This window comes from Mercenaria mercenaria, chromosome 3, assembly GCF_021730395.1.
Source record: "Mercenaria mercenaria strain notata chromosome 3, MADL_Memer_1, whole genome shotgun sequence".
Taxonomy (NCBI): domain Eukaryota; kingdom Metazoa; phylum Mollusca; class Bivalvia; order Venerida; family Veneridae; genus Mercenaria; species Mercenaria mercenaria.
Window position 1 is genome coordinate 95,902,606 of NC_069363.1, and position 25,968 is coordinate 95,928,573.

Here is a 25,968-nt window from a genome sequence, read left to right on the forward strand (position 1 = left end):
CCTTTCTTGAACCGGCCAGATCCCATAATGGGTTCCAGAGTGATGGCCCCTGAAACGGCCAAAATTAGCTATTTTGACCTTGTCTGCACAATAGCAGCTTCATTTATGATTTTATTTTAACCAAACTTGCACAGAACTTGTATCATCAAAAGATCTTGGTTCCTTTGTCGAACTGGCCAGATTCCATCATGGGTTCCAGAGTTATGGCCCCTTAAAGGTCCAAAATTTGCTATTTTGCCTTTTGCAGCCATATAAAGACTTCTTTTATGGTTTGATTTGATACAAACTTCCAAAATATCTTCAACAACAATAAATCTTGGATTCCATGACAAATCTGTCAGATCCAATCAAAGGTTCCAGAGTTACTTTATATCTGATTACCTCCCCTGATTGTAATCAAAATGGATTTATATCAGTAAGTACTTATTTGAAATTTCATTATTGACATTAGTTGGACTGAGACAATTAGGGTAGATAACTATGGACTTCTTTATGTCAAATTACCTCCCTTTATTTCATATTAAAATGGGTATATCTCCGTAACTTATGAAGATACTGATCTGAAATTACATTTATGTCAAAAAATGGACTTGGACAATCAGTGAAGATACATATTGACTGAATTTATGACAAATTACCTCCCTTTATTTTTAGTTCACCTGTCACAAAGTGACAAGGTGAGCTTTTGTGATTGCGCGGTGTCCGTCGTCCGTCCGTCCGTGCGTGCATGCGTGCGTCCGTAAACTTTGCTTGAGACCACTCTAGAGGTCACATTTTTCAAGGGATCTTTATGAAAGTTGGTCAGAATGTTCATCTTGATGATATCTAGGTCAAGTTCGAAACTGGGTCACGTGCCATCAAAAACTAGGTCAGTAGGTCTAAAAATAGAAAAACCTTGTGACCTCTCTAGAGGCCATATATTTCACAAGATCTTCATGAAAATTGGTCAGAATGTTGAACTTGATGATATCTAGGTCAAGTTTGAAACTGGGTCACGTGCCGTCAGAAACTAGGTCAGTAGGTCTAAAAATAGAAAAACCTTGTGACCTCTCTAGAGGCCATATATTTCACAAGATCTTCATGAAAATTGGTCAGAATGTTGAACTTGATGATATCTAGGTCAAGTTTGAAACTGGGTCACGTGCCGTCAGAAACTAGGTCAGTAGGTCTAAAAATAGAAAAACCTTGTGACCTCTTTAGAGGCCATATATTTCACAAGATCTTCATGAAAATTGGTCAGAACGTTCCCCTTGATGATATCTAGGTCAAGTTCAAAACTGGGTCACTTGCCATCAAAAACTAGGTCAGTAGGTCAAATAATAGAAAAACCTTGTGACCTCTCTAGAGGCCAGATTTTTCATGGGATCTGTATGAAAGTTGGTCTGAATGTTCATCTTGATGATATCTAGGTCATGTTCAAAACTGGGTCACGTGCAGTCAAAAACTAGGTCAGTAGGTCTAAAAATAGAAAAACCTTGGAACCTCTCTAGAGGCCATATATTTCATGGGATCTGTATGAAAGTTGGTCTGAACGTTCATCTTGATGATATCTAGATCAGGTTCGAAAGTGGGTCACGTGCCTTCAAAAACTAGGTCAGTAGGTCAAATAATAGAAAAACCTTGTGACCTCTCTAAAGGCCATATTTTTCATGGGATCTGTATGAAAATTGGTCTGAATGTTAATCTTGATGATATCTAGGTCAGGTTCGAAACAGGGTCATGTGCGGTCAAAAACTAGGTCAGTAGGTCTAAAAATAGAAAAACCTTGTGACCTCTCTCGAGGCCATACTTGTGAATGGATCTCCATAAAAATTGGTCAGAATGTTCACCTTGATAATATCTAGGTCAAGTTTGAAACTGGGTCACGTGCCTTCAAAAAGTAGGTCAGTAGGTCAAATAATAAAAAAACCTTGTGACCTCTCTAGAGGCCATACTTTTCATGGGATCTGTATGAAAGTTGGTCTGAATGTTCATCTTGATGATATCTAGGTCAAGTTTGAAACTGGGTCAACTGCGGTCAAAAACTAGGTCAGTAGGTCTAAAATTATTAAAATCTTTTGACCTCTCTAGAGGCCATATTTTTCAATGGATCTTCAGGAAAATTGATCAGAATGTTCAACTTGATGATATCTAGGTCAGTTTCGAAACTGGGTCACGTGCGGTCAAAAACTAGGCCAGTAGGTATAAAAATAGAAAAACCTTTAGACCTCTCTAGAGGCCATATTTTTCATGAGATCTTCATGAAAATTACTGAGAGTGTTCATCTTGATGATATCTAGGTAAAGTTCAGAACAGGGTCACATACCTTCGAAAACTAGGTCAATAGGTCAAATAATAGAAAAACCTTATGACCTCTCTAGAGACTATATTTTTCGATGGATCTTCATGAAAATTGGTCAGAATTTTTAGCTCACCTGTCACAAAGTGACAAGGTGAGCTTTTGTGATCACGCGGTGTCCGTCGTCCGTCCGTAAACTTTTGCTTGTGACCACTCTAGAGGTCACATTTTTCATGGGATCTTTATGAAAGTTGGTCAGAATGTTCATCTTGATGATATCTAGGTCAAGTTCGAAACTGGGTCACGTGCCTTCAAAAACTAGGTCAGTAGGTCTAAAAATAGAAAACCTTGTGACCTCTCTAGAGGCCATATATTTCATAAGATCTTCATGAAAATTGGTCAGAATGTTCAACTTGATGTTATCTAGGTCAAGTTCGAAACTGGGTCACGTGGGTTCAAAAACTAGGTCAGTAGGTCTAAAAATAGAAAAACCTTGTGACCTCTCTAGAGGCCATATTTTTCATGAGATCTTCATGAATATTGGTCAGAATGTTTACCTTGATGATATCTAGGTCAAGTTCGAAACTGGGTCACGTAGGGTCAAAAACTAGGTCATTAGGTCTAAAAATAGAAAAACCTTGTGACCTCTCTAGAGGCCATATTCAATGGATCTTCATGAAAATTGGTCAGAATGTTCACCTTGATGATATCTAAGTCAAATTCGAAACTGGGTCACGTGGGGTTAAAAACTAGGTCAGTAGATCTAAAAATAGAAAAACCTTGTGACCTCTCTAGAGGCCATATTTTTCATGAGATCTTCATGAATATTGGTCAGAATGTTCACCTTGATGATATCTAGGTCAAGTTCGAAACTGGGTCATGTGGGGTCAAAAACTAGGCCAGTAGATCTAAAAATAGAAAAACCTTGTGACCTCTCTAGAGGCCATATTTCTCAATGGATCTTCATGAAAATTGGTCAGAATGTTCACCTTGATGATATCTAGGTCAAGTTCGAAACTGGGTCACGTGCGGTCAAAAACTAGGTCAGTAGGTCGAAAAATAGGAAAACCTTGTGACCTCTCTAGAGGTGATATTTTTCAATGGATCTTCATGAAAATTGGTCAGAGTATTTATCTTGAAGATATCTAGGTCAAATTCGAAACTGGGTCACGTGGGGTTAAAAACTAGGTCAGTAGATCTAAAAATAGAAAAACCTTGTGACCTCTCTAGAGGCCATATTTTTCATGAGATCTTCATGAATACTGGTCAGAATGTTCAACTTGATGATATCTAAGTCAAGTTCGAAACTGGGTCACGTGGGGTCAAAAACTAGGTCAGTAGGTCTAAAAATAGAAAAAAACCTTGTGATCTCTCTAGAGGCCATATTTCTCAACGGATCTTCATGAAAATTGGTGCGAATGTTCAGCTTGATGATATCTAGGTCAGGTTCGTAACTGGGTCATGTGTGGTCAAAAACTAGGTCAGTAGGTCGAAAAATAGAAAAACCTTGTGACCTCTCTAGAGGCCATATTTTTCACGAGATCTTCATGAAAACTGGTGAGAATGTTCACCTTGATGATATCTAGGTCAAGTTTAAAAGTGGGTCACGTGCCTTCAAAAACTAGGTCATTAGGTCAAATAATAGAAAACTTTGCGACCTCTCTAGAGGCCATATTTTTCGATGGATCTTCATGAAAATTGGTCAGAATTTTTTATCTTGATGATATCTAGGTCACATATGCTCAAAAACTAGGTCACTATGTCAAATAATAGAAATAACGACGTCATACTCAGTTCAACACTGGGTCATGTGGGGATAGGTGAGCGATTCAGGACCATCATGGTCCTCTTGTTTATCTAAATGAATACACCTTAGCAGCCTCTAATGAGATTGGTATGAAACGTTATTTATGTCTTCCATGGTAAGAAACAGTTGTATTAGATAACTCTTGATTGAACATTTATCGATATGAATACTTTACTAATATATTGTTGTATAGGCTTGTACTCTGCATCTTCTATATGCATATACCAATGCATGATTACCTCCCGTGATTTTAATAAAAATGAATTTATCTCAGTAAATATTTATAGAACTCATTTGAAATTTCATTATTGTCATTAGTTGGACTTAGACAATCAGGGTAGATAACTATGGACTGATTTAGTATCAAATTACCTCCCTTTGTTTCAAATTAAAATGGGTGTATCTCAGTATCCAATGAAGATATGGATTTGAAATGTCATTTGTGCCATCAGATAGACTTGGACAATCAGGGTAGATAACTTTTGACTAAATTTATGACAAATTACCTCCCTTTATTTTATATAAACGAATATATCTCAGCAGCATCTAATGAGATTGGTTTTAAATGTTCCAGGGTAAGGAATAGTAAAGTACAACAAGAGCTGTCGGAGGACAGCAACGCTCGACTATTCAACAGCCTTGTCAACTGAATGAATACAAAAGTTGAAAAAGGGGCATAATTTTGTAAAATGCAAAGTAGAGGTATTGAACCTCTGTACTGCATGTCATATCATGACAGTGAACAAGTGTGTGAAGTTTCAATCCTTTCCAATTTGTGGATACTGAGATACCAGCTTACATATAAAAACTTAACAAAAAACTGCTAAGTCAAAGGGGCATAATTTTGTAAAAATGCCAAGTAGAGTTATGGGACCTTCACAGTGCATGTTAGATCATGACAGTGAACAAGTGTGTGAAGTTTCAATCCATTCCAATTAGTAGATACTGAGATATCAGATTACATACAAAAATTTAACCAAAAACTGCTAAGTCGAAAAAGGGGCATAATTTTGAAAAAAAAGAGAGTAGAGTTATGGGACTTGCTTAGTGCATGTCAGATCATGATAGTGAACAAGTATGTGAAGTTTCAATCCATTCCCATTAGTAAGTACTGAGATACCAGCTTACATACAAAACCTTAACCAAAAATTTCTAAGTCGAAAAATCGAAAAAGGGGCATAATTTTGTAAAAAAGCAAAATAGAGTTATGGAACCTGTGCAATGTAGATCAGTTCATCACAGTGAATAAGTGTGTGAAGTTTCAATCCATTCCCACAAGTGGTTACTGAGTTACCAGCTTACATACAAAACCTTAACCAAAAATTTCTAAGTCGAAAAAGGGGCATAATTTTGTAAAAAAGCAAAATAGAGTTATGGAACCTGTGCAATGTAGATCAGTTCATCACAGTGAATAAGTGTGTGAAGTTTCAATCCATTCCCACAAGTGGTTACTGAGATACCAGCTTACATACAAAACCTTAACCAAAATCGGGACGCGGACGCCGACGCCGACGCGGACGCCGACGCATGGGCGAGTGCAATAGCTCACTATTCTATGAATAGTCGAGCTAAAAATGCAGCATTTGAGCCTAGGACCCTCAAACTTGGTATGGAAATTGGCCCGGACTAGATCAGAAGGGACTGTTACAAGAAAATGTTTATCCTGATGATATTTAATGTGTATGCCTATGTGCTCTATGTCAAAACTTGATCATATCATTTTGAGCAGTTGTACTCGGGCGAGCGATACAGGGCCATCATGGCCCTCTTGTTATTTTTATACATCTTTACCTTTATGGAAGTATATTTTGCAGGGAATTTCCTGTCATTTATAATTCATATCATTTTGCATTCAAATGTAGTTCCGTACCAGTGAAAAATAAAAATGAAATTTTCACTGTTTGAAACAGTGAGCATATCAATTTTATTTCACTGATAAATTTCAGTATTTCACAGAAGAGAATAAAATAAATATTCTTTTCAGTAAAATCAAAGCAATTGCCTGAAGGTTGTTCAGCACAGAATGGATTTGATGATACATTATCTGTAAAATATAAAACCTAGTCCTAGCAGACAGACATGCAGACCAAACCACAAATAAGCTTCAACTGATTTTCCAAATTCTGTCTTACAGTATTCAAGTCAGTTTGAACTTGGTGTTATCTCTGCACTCCTAGGCAAACAAACACGGGGAAAGATGATTTTTAGCTCACCTGAGCACAAAGTGCTCAAAGGTGAGCTTTTGTGATCGCCCCGTGTCCGTCATCAGTCGGCGGCAGCGTCAACAATTTGACTGTTAACACTCTAGAGGTCACAAATTTGAACCAATCTTAATGAAACTTGGTAAGAATGTTACCCTCAAATCGTGGACGAGTTCGATATTGGGTCATCTGGGGTTAAAAACTAGGTCACCAGGTCAAATCAAAGGAAAAGCTTGTTAACACTCTAGAGGATACATTTTTGGCCCAATCTTAATGAAACTTGGTCAGAATGTAACCCTCAATAAAATCTTGGACGAATTCGATACTGGGTAATCTGGGGTCAAAAACTAGGTCACCAGGTCAAATAAAAAAAAAAAGCTTGTTAAAACTCTATAGAGGTCATAATTTGGGCCCAATCTTAATGAAACATGGTCAGAATGTTACCCTCAGTAAAGTCTTGGACAAGTTTGATATTGGGTCATCTGGTGTCAAAAACTAGGTCACCAGAGGAAAAGCTTGTTAACACTGTAGAGGCCACATTTATGACTGTATCTTCATGAAACTTGGTCAGAATGTTAATCTTGATGATCTCAAGGTCCAGTTTGAATCTGGGTCATGTGGGATCAAAAACTAGGTCACCAGGTCAGATCAAAGGAGAAGCTAGTTTACACTGTAGATGCCAGATTTATGCCCATGTCTTAATGAAACTTTGTCAGAATGTTAGTCTTGAGGCTGTATAGTCAAGTTTGAATCTGGGTCAGGTGGTGTCAAAAACTAGGTCACTAGGTCAAATCAAAGGAAAAGCTTGTTAACACTCTAGAGGCCACATTTATAAAGATACAGTATTTTTATGAAACTTTGTCAGAATGTTAACCTTGATAATCTTTAGGTCAAGTTCGAACCTGGGTCATGTCAGGTCAAAAACTAGGTCACCGAGTCAAATCAAAGGTAAAGCTTGTTAACACTGTAGAGGCCACATTTCAGAGTTTTTTTTTGGGCCATTTTTATAGCCGTTAATCGGCTATATTCCCAATGCCAAAAAGTAGGTATTTTTCCAAAAATGAGTGCAAAAATTCCCAATCTACATTCTGAAAAAAAAAATTCATCAAAATGCACAAAAATTGACCAAATTATGGACAATTTTGTAATGGTAGTATGTTAAAGAGGTTGTACAATGTGAAACAAGTGTATGAGAAAGTGCTTAAAACACAAACTTGCTATATCCTATGGGACTAAATATTTCCCAATTTGGAACATTTATGCGTCAAAATTCCCAATTTTGGGGTATAGGCTATGTTCCCAAATTAGCTAGAAAAACCCCTGCATTTATGATGTATCTTTATGAAACTTGGTCAAAATGGTAATCTTGATATTCTCAAGGTCCAGTTTGAATCTGGGTCATGTAGGATCAAAAACTAGGTCACCAGGTCAAATCAAAGGAAAAGCTAGTTTACACATGAAACTAGGTCAGTATGTTAATCTTGATCTATAGGTCAAATTCAAATCTGGGTCAGGTGGGGTCAAAAACTAGGTCACTAGGTCAAATAAAAGGAAAAGCTTGTTAACACTCTCTCATTTATGACTATCTTCATGAAACTTGGTCGGAATGGTAATCTTAATGATTTCAAGGTCCAGTTTGAATCTGGGTCAGTAGGTCAAATTAAAAGAAAAGCTTTAGAGGCCACATTTATACCGTATCTTAATGAAACTTGGTCAGAATGTTAATCTTGATGGTCTTTAGGTCAGGTGAGCAATACAGGGCCTTCATGGCCGTCTTGTTTTTATTACCATTTGACAGGAACCATGTAAATTTATAACTGTGAGAAGTTTCATTAAAATCCAAGTAAGTTATTATAAAGAGAGGTATAGTGAAAATGCACTGACATTAACATAACATTCAAAGTAAAAAGAGGGCATAATTCATGAAAAATTGGTGTCAGAGTTATAGACCTTATGTCATACAATGTTGGTGATGATGTGGAACAACTATTTCATTTTGAAGCAAATCTATGAAGTAATATCGGAGACAAAGAGAAGGTGCATAAAAACTAAGAAAGGTATGGACACAGACACACATGCCCAGTCAAGTAGGACAGCTCTCCGTATACTTCATATTGTCAAGCTAAGAACTCAATAGGTACTAGGAGTACAATTCATTAAAATGCTAGTTAACCATTTTCCAATATTTTAGAAAACTGACATACAGACATCCATTATTCTCTTTACTGTAAATTACACTGCCCACAAACATGACATGGCAGAAAAAATAATAGTTCAAATAACAAAGCTTGATTTTTTTCCTTTTATTTTTTTTTCTTTGCTGTACAGAAAAATAACTTATTTAGTAGCAACAGTAGATGAAGGGGCAGCGGCTCCTACACGTCTTGGTTTGGGTGCTGTTCCTTCACGGAAACCATTCCTGCAATAATCAAAAGAAACAGTTCCATGTTTTATCTGTATGCAGAAACTTTGAAACTTAACATTGGTGTCAGATTTACTCAAAGGAGTTAATGACCACAATTTTAGATCATAAAGAACAAACACAGGAAGTGGCTATGAAGTCCAAGACTCTCTTACTATCCACACCTCAAGCTGGCATCAAAATGCAACTTCAAAGTTGTAAATGAGTAAACAAAAAGATCAAGTGACTGCTTCTGGCCTACTATGACATCCAACTATAGTCCACAGATGCATAAATTTAAGGCTGAGAATTAGGCCTTGAGAAACAACAAGAGCACCGCCTTGCGGGTGCTGACGCTCATCTGATTTTTTTTGTGTAATAGAAATATTGTCCTACCCATGATTTTCTAAGTCTAAAAAGGGCCATCATTCTTGCAAAAAGCAGGATAGAGTTATGTTTCTTGATGTACAGCGTCCACTTATGATGGTGAAAAACTGTTGCAAGTTTTAAAGCAATAGCTTTGATAGTTCATGAGAAAAGTTGACTTAAACATAATACTCAAACAAGAAAATGATTTTCTAAGTCCAAAAGGGGCAATAATTATTGCAAAAATCAGGATGGAGTTACGCTGCTTGCTGTACAGGGTCAGCTTATGATGGTGAACAAGTGTTGCAAGTTTCAAAGCAATAGCTTTGATAGTTTAAGAGAAAAAGTTGACCTAAACATAAAACTTAACCAAGAAATCTGATATTTTCTAAGTCCAAAAGGGGCCATAAATCTTGCAAAAAGCAGGATGGAGTTATGTTTCTTGCTGTACAGGGTCAACTTATGATGGTGAACAAGTGTTGCAAGTTTTAAAGCAATAGCTTTGATAGTTTAGGATAAAAGCTGACCTAAACATAAAACTTAACCAAGAAAACTGACTTTCTAAGTCCAAAAGGGGCAATAAATCTTGCAAAAAGCAAGATGGAGTTATGTTTCTTGCTGTACAGGGTCAGCTTATGATGGTGAACAAGTATTCCAAGTTTCAAAGCAATAGCTTTGACAGTTTGGGAGAAAAGTTGACCTAAACATAAAACTTAACCAAGAAATCTGATATTTTCTAAGTACAAAAGGGGCCATAAATCTTGCAAAAAGCAAGATGGAGTTATGTTTCTTGCTATACAGGGTCAGCTTATGATGGTGAACAAGTATTCCAAGTTTCAAAGCAATAGCTTTGATAGTTTAGGAGAAAAGCTGACCTAAACATAAAACTTAACCAGGCAACGCCGACGCAGACGCCGACGCCGACAACCGCTCAAGTGATGACAATAACTCATCATTTTTTTTCAAAAAATCAGATGAGCTAAAAATGAAACAACACCAAATCATAAGAAAGAAAGAATAAAACATGTATATTAATTTACGAAACAAGTGTCAGTATACTGATATAAACATTGAATTCCAGAAAAGGACTGCTTACAGGGGCCCCACTTCCAGACAGTCAAACGCCTTTAAAAACTCACCATTTTCAAAGAACTACTTAAAATATTCGGAAAAAGTTGTCTCCCTTTGAAAATGAATGCCATTTGTAAAGAAATAAAGATAAACAATTGCCGAAAACTGTGTTTCACCTTGTTATGCGAACTTTCACCACTCGCACGCCTTTTGCAAATGCATCAAAATGAACAAGTGTAACAGTTCTTTGAAAATGGTCAGTTTTTAAAGGCATATGACTGTCTGGAAGTGGGGCCCTTTAGGCAGTCCTTTACCGGAATTCAATGTTTATATCAGTATACTGAAACTTGTTTCGTTAAGTAATATACATGTTTTACATGCTGTTCAATTCTCACGTCAAACAACTCTTTCTTTCTACGATTTGGTGTTGTTTAATTTTTGTATCTCAAGGCCTTATTCTCAACTTTAACCCTTACCCTGCTAAATTTGTATTTCTACAATATACTTGTCCGTCTTTTTTTTTTTTAGGGGGGGGGGGGGGGGGGGGGGGGGGGGTAAGTTTAACATCTCACCGACACAATATAGGTCATATGGCGACCTAGGTCCATGCATTATTTCATCACAAGCGGGCACCTGGGTAGAACCACTGACCTTCCGTAAGCCAGCTGGATGGCTTCCTCACACGAAGACTTCAACGCCCCAAGTAAGGCTCAAACCCATATAAATGAGGGGCAAGTGATTCGATGTCAGCGATCTTAACCACTCGGTCACGGAGGCCCCTGTCCATCTTACAATTTGGCCAGTACAACTGTTACTGTTAAAAGGGGTGCTTACCAAAAATATACTGACTGAATAGCAAACAGTGCAGATCATGATCAGACTGCACTGATATGCAGGCTTATCATGATCTACACTGGTTGCAAAGGCAGAATCGTGTCCGGCATGGTAAGGGTTAAAGTGTAATAAAGTTTGTTTGCAATCCAGTAAAAATCTTACAGCATTAGGAATCAGTGACACTCACAGACTTAAAATCATTCTGTTGCTATTAACATTTGATAATAGACAAACTGCAACAGCAAACATATCTCTAAATCTGTAAGCGAACTTAATGTTCAGTGTCAGAAAACTTTTTGATAAAGATTAGTTTCAACTAGAAGGTGCTTTTGTAGAAAAGCCCATGTCTCCCCCCAATGAATAGTCATATAGGCAGGAAGTCAATAGGGGACAGAAACAAAAGTCAAGCGACACTGATGGTTGGCTGCAATAGGAATCACCTACTTGGCATGTCCAATCATTCCAGAAAGTTTCAACATTCTGAGCTTAGTGGTTCTCAAGTTATGAATTGGAAACTGTTTTTCATGTCAGGCCCCTGTGACCTTGACTTTTGATCGAGTGGCCCCAAAATCAGTAGGGGTCATCTACTCTGCATGTCCTATCATCCTATATAGTTTCAACATTCTGGGTCGTGGTTCTCAAGTTATTGATTGAAAAGACTTTTCTATGTCCTGCCCTCTGTGACCTTGAATTTTAATGGTGTGACCCCAAAAACGACAGTTCATCTACTCTGTAACTCCTATCACCCTATGAAATTTGAAGGGTTCTCAAGTTATTGACTGGAAATGGATTTCCATGTTCTGTTTGTTGTGACCTTGACCTTTTACAGAGAAACCCCAAAAACAATAGGAGTCATCAACTCTGTAAGTCTTGTGTCAATCTATGAAGTTTCAACATTCTGGGTCAAGTGGTTCTCAAGTTACTGACCAGAAATGGATTTCCATGTTCTGTTTGCTGCAACCTTAACCTTTAACCAATATCAGTAGGGGTCATTTATTTTGCATGTCCAACCATCCGATGAAGTTTCAACATTCTGGGTCATGTGGTTCTCAAGTTACTGATTGGAAATGTTTTTCCATGTTCTGGCCCCTATGACCTTGGCCTTTAATAGAGTGACCCCAAAATCAATAGGGGTCATCTACTCTGCATGACCAATCGTCCTATGAAGTTTGTGAACTGCAAGCTGATTTTTTTGGTGTTTAACCTCACACAGACACAATTATAGATCATATGGTGATTTTCCAGCTTTGATTGTGGAGGTGACCCCAGGTGCCCATCTGTGCATTATTTCAGCACGAGTTGTCACTTGGGTAGAACCACTTACCTTCCGTAAGCCAGCTTCCTCACATACAGAATTCAACAACCCAAGTGTGGCTTGAACCCACATTGGTGAGGGACTACATGCTGAAGATCTATTATAAATAAGTTACCGAGCAGAAACCAATTTCCATCTTTAGGCCACTGTGACCTAGACTTTGATCCCCAACACAATAGGAATCATCTGCTATGAAGCTTGACAACTGTAGACTAAAGTAGAAACAGGCATTTGACCAGTGCAAGACCAAGAATTCTCTAGTTACTGATCAGAAACAAAATGGCCTACTTGAAGAAAGACCAGACTGACAATGTGGAAAACAATATACCCCTCTTCTTCAAATGGGTTACCGTGGGGCTGGGACTGGTCAGGTTTTTTGTTTACCAAGAGGGGACGCGGCCCAGGCCCGTGATTTGGGGAAAAAATCTTTCAGTATTTTGGCAAAGGGGAATAAAAAACCTGATTTAAAGTCAATTTCGGGGGAAAACTGCTTGACTAAAAAGTTATTTTCTGAGGGGAAGGGGCATGTTAATGGCCCCTATTATAGTAGGAAAAAGAAACCTGCTAGTTTTACCTAAATCTTCTGTAGACTTTCTTCATGTACCTCATTCTTCCTGTACCAGTGGTCCTCCTACGCTTTGCCTTTTCACTCCAGTTATCTTTAGAATATTAACAAAACATCTTTACAATGTACAGCCGGATTCTTTGATCAAATTGATTATACAATTTCTTTTATGTATTTTTGTATGGGTCAGATGGCAACTTTTCAGCCTAAAAGACAACATGCATAGAGTATGTAATATAACAAAAATTGCGAAATGTTGTTACGGGTGCACTACCCTAAATGGAGGAGAAAGACACCAGGTGCACCTCCTGGCATGCTTTCAGGCACTGTCAGACATCTGGGCAGAACCCCGGGTGCACTTCCTGGACATTTCAGGCATCTGGGCAGAACCCCGGGTGCACTTCCTGGCACTGATAATCATATCTGGGTAGAACCCGGGGTGCACTTATGACAAATTACATTGCACTATGCCTAATCAAGAAACTAAATTGTTTCGATTGTGACTGTACAGTAATGAATCATTTTACAATTCTGGTATTTTAATGACCACTTTATATCATCAACCAAATGTGGCTGAACTATTTTTTATTACAGAGATATCCAAAAAGAATATAGTAAACTTTGATCTGCCTAAAAATGTTGCTGTTTTGTACTACAAGACAGGTCTACTATGGATCACTTGCACTATCGTCTTCAAAAATATAGTTAAACTTGGTGTCATTTCTATACACTTACATGATCTCATTGAGGAGCTTGGGTAGCTGCAGGAAGCGCATCTTTTCTTCTGAATGTGGTATGCACGACGGCCACAGCGACGACACTGGGTGTGTGTCTTGTTGTGCCTCTTACCAAAACTGGATGTACCTTTAGTCTGAAATAAGCAAGTCAATACTACTTACACTCTTATACAATATGTAAATTCAATATTTAAAGCATGTTAAAACAGGGTCCCTTTAAATTCCTCTCATTTTAGAAAGGTTCATTAATTCTGATACAGAGCAAGGGTCATGAATCATTTTAGTTTTAAACTCTTTATGTAACAATTATTTTTAATGTCTTAACATTATGACACATAACAACTTCTTCATGATTTTAGGGGAAATGTCTGATGCAGATTGCAGTCTAGTGCATACTGAATTCCCCCTCCCCAAAGCATGTGATTTATTTTATTGCAACTGCAAAATGAGTTGCACAGAAACAGAAAATATTAAGCAATTTAATAAAAATAAGAAATACATGGCCCTGACGAAAGATTTTAATTAGATACTGTTTAATTGTGATCAAATTCCAGTTTTACTAAAATACACTGAAAAATGCCCATTTGCCCCAACAGCATCATTCCTCTTTTTAGATCCTGGAAAAAAACACAGAGTGCATAGCTTCAGATGCATGTGTTTTAGTGCCAACATACAATTTTTTTTCCTCTTTTCTAGTTTCCGTTTAACTAAAGCTCAATTTAGCCACTTGAGGCTCATCAAGCTGACTTGGGGTACTGACCCCTTTTATTCCAGAGAATAAAATGTAGTAAGAAATTTTATTGTGTAGCGAAAGAAGTATCAAATATCCATCTAAAACTTGAATCTAAATGGTTGCAGATTCAGCAGATACAACAGTAACTGGTGCTGCCCGATTGCTTACCGTTTTCTTTTGAAACGTAAATAACCACGACACCTGAAGACATGACATAAACCATGCGGAATAGAACTGACACAAATAGATTAGACAAACAATGTTTCCCACACATTCAGTGACCATTACGAGACACAAGAGAAAAATTCTCAACAATTCCTTCACAAGGCAGTTCAATAATCCATTAATTAACAACATGTTCTCTGCCAATATTTAATTTATAGTTAGATAACAACCAGTCCACTCAGCTCAATAGAGATCTAAGGATCGTGGGGTCACAAGTTTGATTCCAGGGTGGACGCATGTTCTCTGTGACAATTTGATCTGAAATCAATCGTCCTCCACCTCTGATTCGTGTTTGGAAGTTGGCAGTTGCTTTGGAGAACAGGTTTGTACTTGAAATGATCACTGGTTTGATTAACTGCCTGCTATTACATAACTGAAATACTGTTGAAAAACAGTGTTAAACCCAAAACAAAAAATAACAGAACTGAGTGCACATGATTGTGTGTCTTCATATTGTAAACTTTGCTTTTTAACAATTTTACTTGGGTTTTTGCTTTTTCTGCTGAACTTCAAATATATTTCATTAAAGGATTTGATATGCTAGTTAACCCTTAACTGTCCGTATTAAAATAAATAAACTGGTACGGAAACTCTAGACTAGTAGTTATTTTGTGTTCTTCAGTTATTTAGGTTACAAAATAATTGAATAATTCATACAACAGTGTTTTCCGTCGACTTTTGAAAATGAGGGTCACTGTGACCCCCAATGTTTCACATCTGGGGGTCATTTGAACTCATTTCCAAATTTTGGGGGTCATACAGATATAGTAAAATTAGTATTTTGAACAAAACTTTGTTTTACTTATACTAGTTATTATACAGATTGAAGTCTTTCCTCATATTTGTCACTGAATAAAATGATAAAAACAGCCGATGTTTGACTTTTATCTCTATATATACTAAAATAGGTTTTAGTACTTTTTACCAGACAGTATTATAGTAGAAGCAGGCGATCTGAACCACTGGGTCCTACTGTACTTGCTGCCGACGATGTCATAAACATCGTCAGGTTGCTTTTCTTCTGAGCCATGTTCAGCCTGGTACAATTGGTAGTAGTAGCGAGCAGCAATAACAAAAACAAAATTGGCCTGATTTAGATTTTCAAGAAATTGCATCCACTGTGATGGACAGAATTTATTTTTACCCGTCATTTGTCAGAAAAGTGTGACTATGACGCAGGATTTGTGCTTCAGGGAAAACCCTGATACAAGTTGGAGAAGAAACGTAAGAACTTCAAGAGCACTATGAACTCATTTGTTGCCCAAGGTGTAAATCGCTGGAACAAATTACCCAAGGAGTGTATAAACAGCAGAACCGTGAATGCTTTTAAAAGCAGTTTGAATGTTGCCTGGAAACATAAGCCAAACAAATTTGTATATGACTTTTAATGACGCATGCAATTAGCAAAATTTGAATGTGAATCAGTCACTACACGTTCAACGTATTCAAGACTTGGCATCAACGGTAAATAAACGCTGGTATCTGTGAACCATTCAGATTCAATAATTAATGTTGCCAGAAATGCCAAATGCAATTTATCTAATCTACTATGAGGGGAAACATCCGACATAGAGGATGCCATTTCAAATGTGTCGTCGGTTTTCGCGATACGATTTCAGATTTTGTTCCGACTCCGAAGTTGCAGCTTTACAAAATTTAAGTTCATCTAAAACAGTCTGAAACAATATTATTTTATGGAATAAGGAGACGTTTTAAATAATCGGAATAACTCCGACAAACAACAAATACACAATTACTCATTTTTATACCACCGAGCCTGTTCTAGATCAATTTTTCCCATATTAATGACAGAAATCAGCATTCAGTGTGTACAAATCTCTTTGAAATATATTTAGTTCCCCAAATATTTCATGTGATCAACTTGAACTGGGCTATGCCTTGCGATGTGGAAAGATTTTATTTGTGTTTATAAAATTAACTACCATTTTCTATCCAGTGAGATGTCCAAAGGAAGTTGCCTCGCTTTCAATCGAAAGTAGAAAAGTGGAACAGGAAATGACCTTGTCGTGAATGTAAACAAATGACAAGTTTTCCGGGACACGTTGGAACTTTTCACAGTGTACATTTTTGACACGATATAAATAGAGTTGACAGGGCATACATATAAAATGAATATCATTCTGTTAAAACATATCATTTTCTGCGAGAATTCTATAACATTTGGCTCAGAATCTGTTGGAGGGGCTGAGGCAGAGACGACTAAACCAACGAGGGGTGAAATGTCCTACAAGGCGCCGAAAATAAGTAAACACGGGAAACCGTCATTAAGGTAAATACAGTAAAGCCGGTACGCACGAAAAGGAGACAACTCGAGAAACCCTACAGCCATATATGGAAAAAGGCTCACAGGAAGGCGGGATTGAAAACTGGGGTATATTTAAAAAAATGGGTAAGAGAGGGGAAAACGTATAATGGGGAAAATTTTGCAGAAAGGACCGTGAGGCATTGGGGACAGATCCAGGGGGGGGACCTCGAATCAGGGGGGGCAAAGGGAATTTTCAGATTTAGCGGGGGGTCCCACCACGGCAAAGATGTGACGCACAAAAACAAACTCCACAGAGTCTGGCAGCAGATAGCAGATCACAACAAAAGGGGCCAGACCAAAACTCAAAAAGAGCAAAAGAAAAACCCCCTGACAAAAACCCCACACCAAAGTGTAGATGCGGGGCCAGCGCAAAACCCATTGGTTACAGGGGATTCCCTACAGCGGGAGATGGTATTCTTTATAAGAATTTTCCCCCAAAAAGGCTAAACCCAGTTTTGCAAATGGGGGCCTGGTCATTAATAAAGGGGAAGTATTGCTGAATTCATGCCATGTTAGGGGACATTTTGGTAGGAAAAAGACTTATCAAAAACGAAAATGAAGTACTACTGGTAGAAATGAAAGTATGCCAATTTGGGTCGAAGTGTGACGCATGTGAAGCTGACAAGCGACCAGCGAGGAAACCAAAACGCAAATTGGTAGTTTTCTCTTAGTAGTGTAATGGAATTTTTCTACAGACACTTTGGCCCTTTTCCTTTTTTAAAACCTCGTGGCAACAGATAAAATTTTGTTGTTACTGATCATTTTACAAAAATGGGTTTAAATATTTGCTGTTCCGACAACGCAATGACCACGCAAATGTTTTCTTAACGAAGTCATCTCACGATATGGGTCTCCAAATTTTTTATTCATATACTTTTAAAAAATTTTGAGAGAAGATTTTACAGAACATGTAAGTTAAGGAGGTCCCTAAACTCGAACTTCATCAAAAACCAAAAAGAAAAAGGCAGCTGAGAGATTCAATGCCACATTGGGGACTATGATAAAGTTATCTTAAAGGGAACAAAAAATTGGACCTGAAACCTTGGGGTTTTTGCCGCAGCCACAGACTACACCACATATTCACAGGTTTGACACCCAACAAGCGATTAAAAGGGGTGAGGTAAGAATTCCCCCCAAAATTTTCTAGAAATGTCGTGGAACAATATGTAACACATATGGTGGTACAGAAAAGTTGCGCCAGAGAATGGTTGCAGCACTCAGTTCCAGGCAAAACTTGTAAGGCTTCTTTGAGGAACAAAATGGTAATACAACCCTGAAAACAAATAAACAGGTGACTGTGCATGGACTTATGAAACAGGTTACCAGTTTTAAGTCCTAAGTTGCAAAATAGTACAAGTTGTGTGTCATTTTGAAGCGGTTAACATTTGAACTATTTTATTAGGCCTTTTTAAAATTCTGACACATCTCGTTGGTTCATCATGATAAATTGAAGCCTAACGGAAAAGGTTCCAAAATGGTAACAGATTACAAAGGGGAAAAAAGGTTCTAAAATGGTCAAGTCAAGGTCTAACGGATATACATTTTTTTTTTTCATGCAAATATTTAGCTGTAAACTTTTTTTTAGATGGGCCTCACGATGTTTAAGTTGTTGCTAAAGGGGCAGAGTCATCAGTTTAAACCCTTTAAAAAGAAGACAGAAGTCCCGGATTGAGGCACATTTCTATAGAAGCCAGAGTGAAATGATGTACCTTTCAATGCCGACATGTGACTTTAAGGTGGAACCCGGAAAAAAAAGACAAACTGTCAGCTCTCCGTCACATTTAGAAGTGAATGGGTTTTGGAACAGCTGCTCTATCAATTACCGGTTTAAACCCAATCCAAAGGTTTTTAGGGGGGGCGAAGACATATCCCAAAATTTTTCGGGGAAAAATCCGGAGCCCCCTGGCTCAGTTTAGGCAACAAGGGAAGCCACCTTTAGAGGGAAAAAGTATTAAGCAGAACATGTAAGTAGGATGAAAATACTTTACAATGAGGAAAATGAAAAGGGAAAGTTTAAGAGAAGAAAACCCAGTTTAGTGTAGAGCCACAACTGAAGGGACGCCCCCCGCAAATGAAGAAAAACTGGATGCTATGTCTGCAGAATCTGTACTTACAGCAGCCCTAAGAAGCAGAGTGCCTAATGGGCAAGGATTTTGAGGATCGAAAAAAGCTTATGAAATCATTGTTCGGACTAGAGAGCAGGACCGGGCAGAAAGGAGGGGGGCCCCCCCTATGTACCAACCACGGGAGAGATCACGTTCCGACATTAACGTAAAAACAGATGTCTTCAGACCTTAGAGACTCTGAAATAGTTTTAAATTTTTTGAATAAAAGTTTATATTGTGCTATTTCTTTAATGTTTTTTATAATTTAATAACAAACATTTAGCAGGGGTGGAGGGGGCCCAGGTGACCGTGGTTTTTGGGTACAAAATATAATAGATACTCTGTTATGGGTTCGAATCCGGGGCTTTAAGCAATCCGAATTTTTTGCAACTTTAATGTTTTTTCGGGTTATTTTCTGCAACGGTTAACACCTTTTTTCTGCATAGTTTAACCCCGATGAAAAAAAAACCCTACGACATATAACAATTGTCATTTTTAACGCTAGGGTCCTGTGGCCATTTGATAAATATTCATAACTTCTGTTGTTTTGTGGGTACAGTAGCTGAAAATTTGGGGTTTACGACATTCCCTCTTTGAGTAAAACCCCCTTCCGGGGAGTCATAAAAACTCATAAATCAGCCAGAAATTGAGGATTTATCACAAATATATTATTTTGTCTTCTGTGTTTAAAAATTTTTTTTAGGGGACAACACGAGTTTTTCTGGAGTAGGGTGATCCCGAAAGACTTTTGGGGGCAAGTGCGTTGAAAAGATTTGACGATAGAAATGGCGGAAGAGCCAAAACCTTGGTTCCAGCAATTCTGACCGACTTTTTACAAAACCCAGCATCGCAATATAACGAAGACGCGCTGGGGCAAAACCTTCCCCCTTGGAAAAAAATTCAAACAAGTCAAATCATTAATTTTTGTTTTTTTTAAAGTTTTTTACGTAGTACTCGAACAGGAACAATTCGAAAGGAAAGTAAGGAGGCGTTCGTTTTGGATTCAAGGGAGTTTCGGATTCAGTTAATTTTTTTTCTTGTTTGAATTTCTAAATTTTTTTAAAACAGACAGAACAGGCGGGGCGATGATTATTTACCGAAATTGAAGACAGTCTTTTTTGGATTTTATTTTTTATAAGCGGTGTTTGGATGCGTCAGCCAAACAAAAAGCCAGCGCCGAGACGTTTTGTTTTTTTTTATTTTTGCACATGTTCTTCTTTCGTTTTGACGGATAGACAGAAAGAAATGCTGCGATGACCGGGGGACTTCAGCTGCCGCGTATGAAAACTTTTTACTTCAAGTTTTTTTTTCATCGTTAATTCCCAGTTGCTCATGTTTACTGATTCATGGATTAACTTGATGACAAAACTTATTTAACAAGCAAAAGATGAATTTTGCCAAAAAAATGTTTTTACTTTGTGAATTGGCATATCGGGTTTTGCTCGTGTCCTAAAAAAAAAACCCTTTTATTTTTTTTTACAACCTGCATTATATTTGGGAACTCGATTCAATTTAGAAGATGCTGAATTTTTAAGAAAAAATAATTAAAACTATTTCCGCATGAAACTTTGCAGATTTATTAAGGGGAGTTTGGAAAAGAGTTCCAACCCTTCCCCTCCAATTTGCAGTTTTTCACAGCTTTAAGATAATGCTCATCTTGTGCCTCCTAATGTCCAGATTTTAAGACCAGATCCTGACCAATCATTTAAAAGTTCTGAAGAACAAGGGGGACAAACAGAACAGTACAAACAAACGATAAATAGATTTTTAATTTTTACATGTACACATTTTTTTTTTAAGTATTTTTCAATTTATGTTAAACTTATCAGATAGGCTTGTACTTCACCCTCATTCTCCATTCTTCATTGGTATTTATAGGTATATCGGGAAATTTAGGGGACGGCCCTTAGGTAAAATTGCTTAAGAACCTTGCATGAAAAGATTTGAACCGCACATTTTTTTTTTAATGATTTTTTTAATTCATCGTCCCTGGACCCCGCAATTTGTTAAATTTTTGCATGCAAGCAGGGATCTCAGACCCATCAAAAAGAATGGGGGGCTTGCCCCTGTGATGAACTGACATGCATTTTAAAATTGTTCATTCAATCAACTGCAAGAGAAATCTATTGAAGTCCAACATTCTTGTTATTTGTTCCAGAAAGTAGAGTTATAATTTTATAGTTTTAAATTACGAAAACAAAAAAAAAAAACAAGCCACTAAAAATTCAAACATTCACTTTTTCATCTTAAAAACCCCAACAAACCAACAAAATAGAGTTATTTGATGTTAACTTCCTTTAAGCAAAACGAAGCAAGAACTGCAAAACCCCCCTGCACAAACAAAGTTCTGTTAACCAAGAGGAAGATTGCCGATTCTCAGGAAGATTGAAGGCTAAAAAAAGGAGTACAAAGCTTACCTTAGGGAATAAAGAGAACTTGAGGAGCAGGGGAAATAACTTGGCTGATAAACCCTATAGTAGAAAGCATAAAACACAAAAAGGTACCCAAGTTTTCTGTAAAAATCATTTAAATTTGTGGGGGACTAATTTTCGGGACGTGTTTATCAACCACGAAATTTAATCCCCCCAAAGAACAAGTAAAAATTCCATTTTTTTATGTTCAAAAATTGAAATCCACGAATTTCAATCCCCACGAAAAAGCGTTTTTGACCAAAACCCCCCCAAATTTTTATGCCCACGAATTTAATGATTTCACATAGTTTTCTCAAACTTTTCCCCAAAACCCCTTTTTTGTGGACAGCTTTTTAAATTTTTTGTTAAAAAAATTTAATTCAGGGTGACAAAAAAGGTGTTTTTTTTTGTACAAACACACTGGGAAAAATTTCTCAATTTTGAAACATTTTTTTTGTAATTTCCGTTACTTGAGGGGTTTTGAAAAAAAAAGGTGTCGAGACAAAAAAAACAGTGCAAGTATCAAGAATTTCTGGAGATGCTTTGTACGAGGAAAACCCCCCATTTTCCCCCGCTTGATGCTTTTTATTTTATTAAAATCAAGTACATTTTACGAAATTAAAGGGAAAAAGTTACCGAATTTAGCAATTTTCCCCGTGTGTACGTATGGAAAGACAGTAGGTTTTCCCATTGTTTTAAATTTTTTTGTTCCCAAACTTTTGGGAAAATTTAATTTTTTTGCAAATTTTTCTCCGTTTATGTTCAGTATTTATCAAAAGAAAGGTTACATGAAAATTACTCTTGCTATTTTGGAAATGAAAAATGACCTGTTACTGAAAAAAGGAAAATTGTTTCCCCACAATATCTTTTTGTTTTTGGTACGCTGCTGTCATCAAACTTGGTATGCAGAAAGCTTTATTGAAAAATGATTGAATTTTTTAAGTTTAAGCTTCCTGCATACTAAGTACATTAGGGAAAGTGATATAGGGAAACTTGGTTTTTTTAGGGAGCTTAGGTGGAGATACAATTTTTATTGCATTTGGGGCCAAGGTCACGTTTCTTAAATAAAAAATGATTTCTTTTCAATAAAACCCCCTTTAAAATTTTTCAACTTTTTCCCCCCAAAGATGGTGTAATTTTAAAAATTTTTTATCAAAACAAAGTTTGGGGATCCAATTTTTGGGGGCACGGTTAAGGTCATGGCAATGCAACAAAAAAAAAGAAAAACATTTCATTCAGTTTTTGTCAGTCCCTTTCAGGAAGGAACAAAACATAATTTTACATTACATTTTTAAAGTGTTAGATACAGTTTAAAAGGTTAATTTTTTTGCATTGAGAAATTGACTACTTTAGCAAAAAAATATTTTGCGCCCTAATTTCGCGCTTTTTTTCACTGCGAACTAGCATATTTCCTGATCAAAGCTAAACCATAATAATAGGGGTGCTCTGACAGATTTTTGGAAACCCGTGAAAGAGGAGAATTTTAGAAGAGTAGATTTGCTGAAAACTTGTAAAACACTTATAATATATTTTTTTAAAAGCACTTTTAAAAGTTTTTTGGTTTTAAAATGATGGAAGCATACCCTTTTAAAGTATTGGAAAAAAAATAAAATTTATGTTGATTAAAAAATTTTAAGTTAAAATACCTGTTTTTTTGTGAATTTTAAAACAGATACTTTTTTGGTCCCAAAGGGCCTTTTCTACAGATTTATTAAATATCAAAAACAGCCCCCTTAATGCCAAAGGGGTTTGGCTGTAAAAAGTTTTTTTTTTTCTTCTAACTTTTGTGTTTTTTAAAATTTTTTTACATTTGCGTCAGAAGTGCATTCTTTTTTGCTCATCGATTTTTGAAAAAAATGAGAGTTATTGTCATCACTGAGCGGGTTTCGGCGTCGGCGTCGGGGTCGGTTCGGGGGTCGGGGCTGCGTCGGGCGTCCTGGTTAAGTTTTACAGGGCCCCCTAGGAAAAACCCTTTAAAACCTTTAAAAAAAACCTTTTAATTTCAAAGCAAAAACCTTTAAAAACCTTTAAATCTTCGAAAAAACCTTTAAAAAGGCCAAATAGCCGTAATTTTTTTACTCAAAAACCCATATTTTGTTCAAAACTGCTTTTCCGCCCAGTTTTAAAAAAAAACAAGTAATGGTTTCACCTACTTTTCTTTCCCCCATTTTAATGTTGATTAGGGTACGCTTGGTATCTTCTCTTTAGTTTTTTAAATGCGTTTTGTTCACCAGACCACTACCTTAGAGTTTGCATAGGTTCACCAGACCAGGGTGTTCCCCATGTATTCGCATAAGGGACCAGGAGCTGAATGCTTGAAATGGGTTTGGGACGATTTTACACTTGGAACGTGGGCAAGGTCAGGTGAAGAAACCATTTTTGACAAAAATTGATGTAGACCACAAATTCAGGGGTTCAAGTGGCCCCAAAATTCCTAATTTTCTTAGGTCTCCCTAAAATTCCTTAAAAAAATGCTCAAAAAGGGCCAGATTCCTAAAAAAACCCTTATTTTTTTCAATTGTCCCTAATTTTTTGTAATATCTGTCTGAACTTAAATTTGTTTTTGCACAAAGTCATGCATATAATGATCCAATTAATTTATTGAAGTTTATTTTCTTTAAGATTCATTTTCAGAGGTTGCTTCTATCAGTTTCCATGAGTTCCTAGGCTACATCTTCATGAAACATAGATTTACTTCATTGAGTGATCAGGCCTAGATCCATGGCTGAGCCCAGGAGGCCTGTGCCCCCATTTGGCACATCAAAGATGCTCTCAACTATTTTAGCAAAGAATATATTTTTTCTCAAAATTAGGCCCAAAAACGCACCAGAGGCCACCATTCCATTTCTCTATTACAAAATTTTCCAGAGGGAGGACCCCCTGACCGCCCTTCCAATGAGGGGATTGCCTCTTCAGTACCTCAAAATTTATATAAGTTCCCCAGAGGCCACCATTGATATCTACATTTCAAAACATTTCCAGAGGAAGAGTCCCCTGACCCTCATAAAACTACAGGGATACCCTCTACCACACATCAAAATTTAGACCAAAACATGCGCTGCAATCAAGCATTTTATACCTGTATTTTAAATTTTTTCAGAGGGGTGGCAGCATCCGTACCTCCCTAAAATTAGGGGGCTACACCCTCCTGTGCCTCACAATTTAGAACAAAAAATACATAAGCACCCACTATTTCATACCTGTATTTTAAAATTTTCCAGGGGAGAGCCCCTAACCCCCTCCCCCCAGTTGAGAGAAGTACCCCTCCAGTACCTCAATATTTAAACAAATAAAGGCACCAGTGTCCACCATTTCATACCTGTATATCAAAAACTTATGTTGGAGACACATTTGTTCTAGAATGGTGCCCCTGCAAAAAGCAACAATATAGAAAAGGACGGGCTTGACATGTTGACCTGTGGGCATTTAGTCCTAATTTAGCCTTTATTTTTTGCAAAAACAGCCCTAATTTTTTGCCAAATAGTGCTTGAAAGCCTGTACAATGTATAAAACAGGAACCATATACAAAATAGGTGATATAAATGTGCAGTGAAAGTAGGTATACCCATTAAGTTAAGTATGTATATCATTCAAACAGTATGAGATAATATCAAAAATGCCTATTTCTGATATCTGGTTTTAGAGTGTGGGTTTCCATATATAAATTAACTTTTTTTAGTAAATACCTATATATATTATGTGTTTTCAACGAGAATTCCGACAAAAATAGCCTTTATTTACTCTTTATTTTTTAATATTTTACACTAAAAGGCCTTTATTTCAATAGATTGGAGCCTTTATAAAAACCTTTATTTTTGTTCAGGCCTGCTAGGAGGCCTGTTTTATGTTTAGGTCAGCTTTTCTCCTAAACTATCAAAGCTATTGCTTTGAAACTTGGAATACTTGTTCACCCTCATAAGCTGACCCTGTATAGCAAGAAACATAACTCCATCTTGCTTTTTGCAAGATTTATGGCCCCTTTTGTACTTAGAAAATATCAGATTTCTTGGTTAAGTTTTATGTTTAGGTCAACTTTTCTCCTAAACTATCAAAGCTATTGCTTTGAAACTTGGAATACTTGTTCACCATCATAAGCAGACCCTGTACATCAAGAAACATAACTCCATCTTGCTTTTTGCAAGAATTATTGCCCCTTTTGGACTTAGAAAATCAGTTTTCTTGGTTAAGTTTTATGTTTAGGTCAGCTTTTATCCTAAACTATCAAAGCTATTGCTTTAAAACTTGCAACACTTGTTCACCATCATAAGCTGACCCTGTACAGCAAGAAACATAACTCCATCCTGCTTTTTGCAAGATTTATGGCCCCTTTTGGACTTAGAAAATATCAGATTTCTTGGTTAAGTTTTATGTTTAGGTCAACTTTTTCTCTTAAACTATCAAAGCTATTGCTTTGAAACTTGCAACACACTTGTTCACCATCATAAGCTGACCCTGTATAGCAAGCAACATAACTCCATCCTGCTTTTTGCAATAATTATTGCCCCTTTTGGACTTAGAAAATCATTTTCTTGGTTGAGTATTATGTTTAAGTTGACTTTTCTCATAAACTATCAAAGCTATTGCTTTAAAACT

At 37.0% G+C, this 25,968-nt stretch overlaps 1 protein-coding gene across 1 annotated transcript; it reads right to left on the reverse strand.

Moving 5' to 3' along the window:
• Positions 1-8,574: 8,574 nt before the first annotated feature.
• LOC128555794 (60S ribosomal protein L37-like) lies at positions 8,575-16,595 on the reverse strand. Its single transcript, XM_053539366.1, has 4 exons — positions 16,477-16,595; positions 13,574-13,709; positions 12,848-12,932; positions 8,575-8,705 (listed from the first exon to the last, which is right to left on the reverse strand). Exons 1-4 carry the CDS (start codon positions 16,477-16,479, stop codon positions 8,624-8,626), a joined length of 306 nt encoding a protein of 101 aa, XP_053395341.1. The 5' UTR covers positions 16,480-16,595; the 3' UTR covers positions 8,575-8,623.
• Positions 16,596-25,968: the final 9,373 nt, after the last annotated feature.

Coding starts and splice junctions, on each gene's coding strand:
- LOC128555794 (XM_053539366.1), bottom strand. Junction 12,933..13,573: donor AAGCTCCTCAATGAGATCAT/GTAAGTGTATAG, acceptor AATATTCTAAAG/ATAACTGGAGTGAAAAGGCA. Junction 8,706..12,847: donor AAAGTCTACAGAAGATTTAG/GTAAAACTAGCA, acceptor TGATTATTGCAG/GAATGGTTTCCGTGAAGGAA.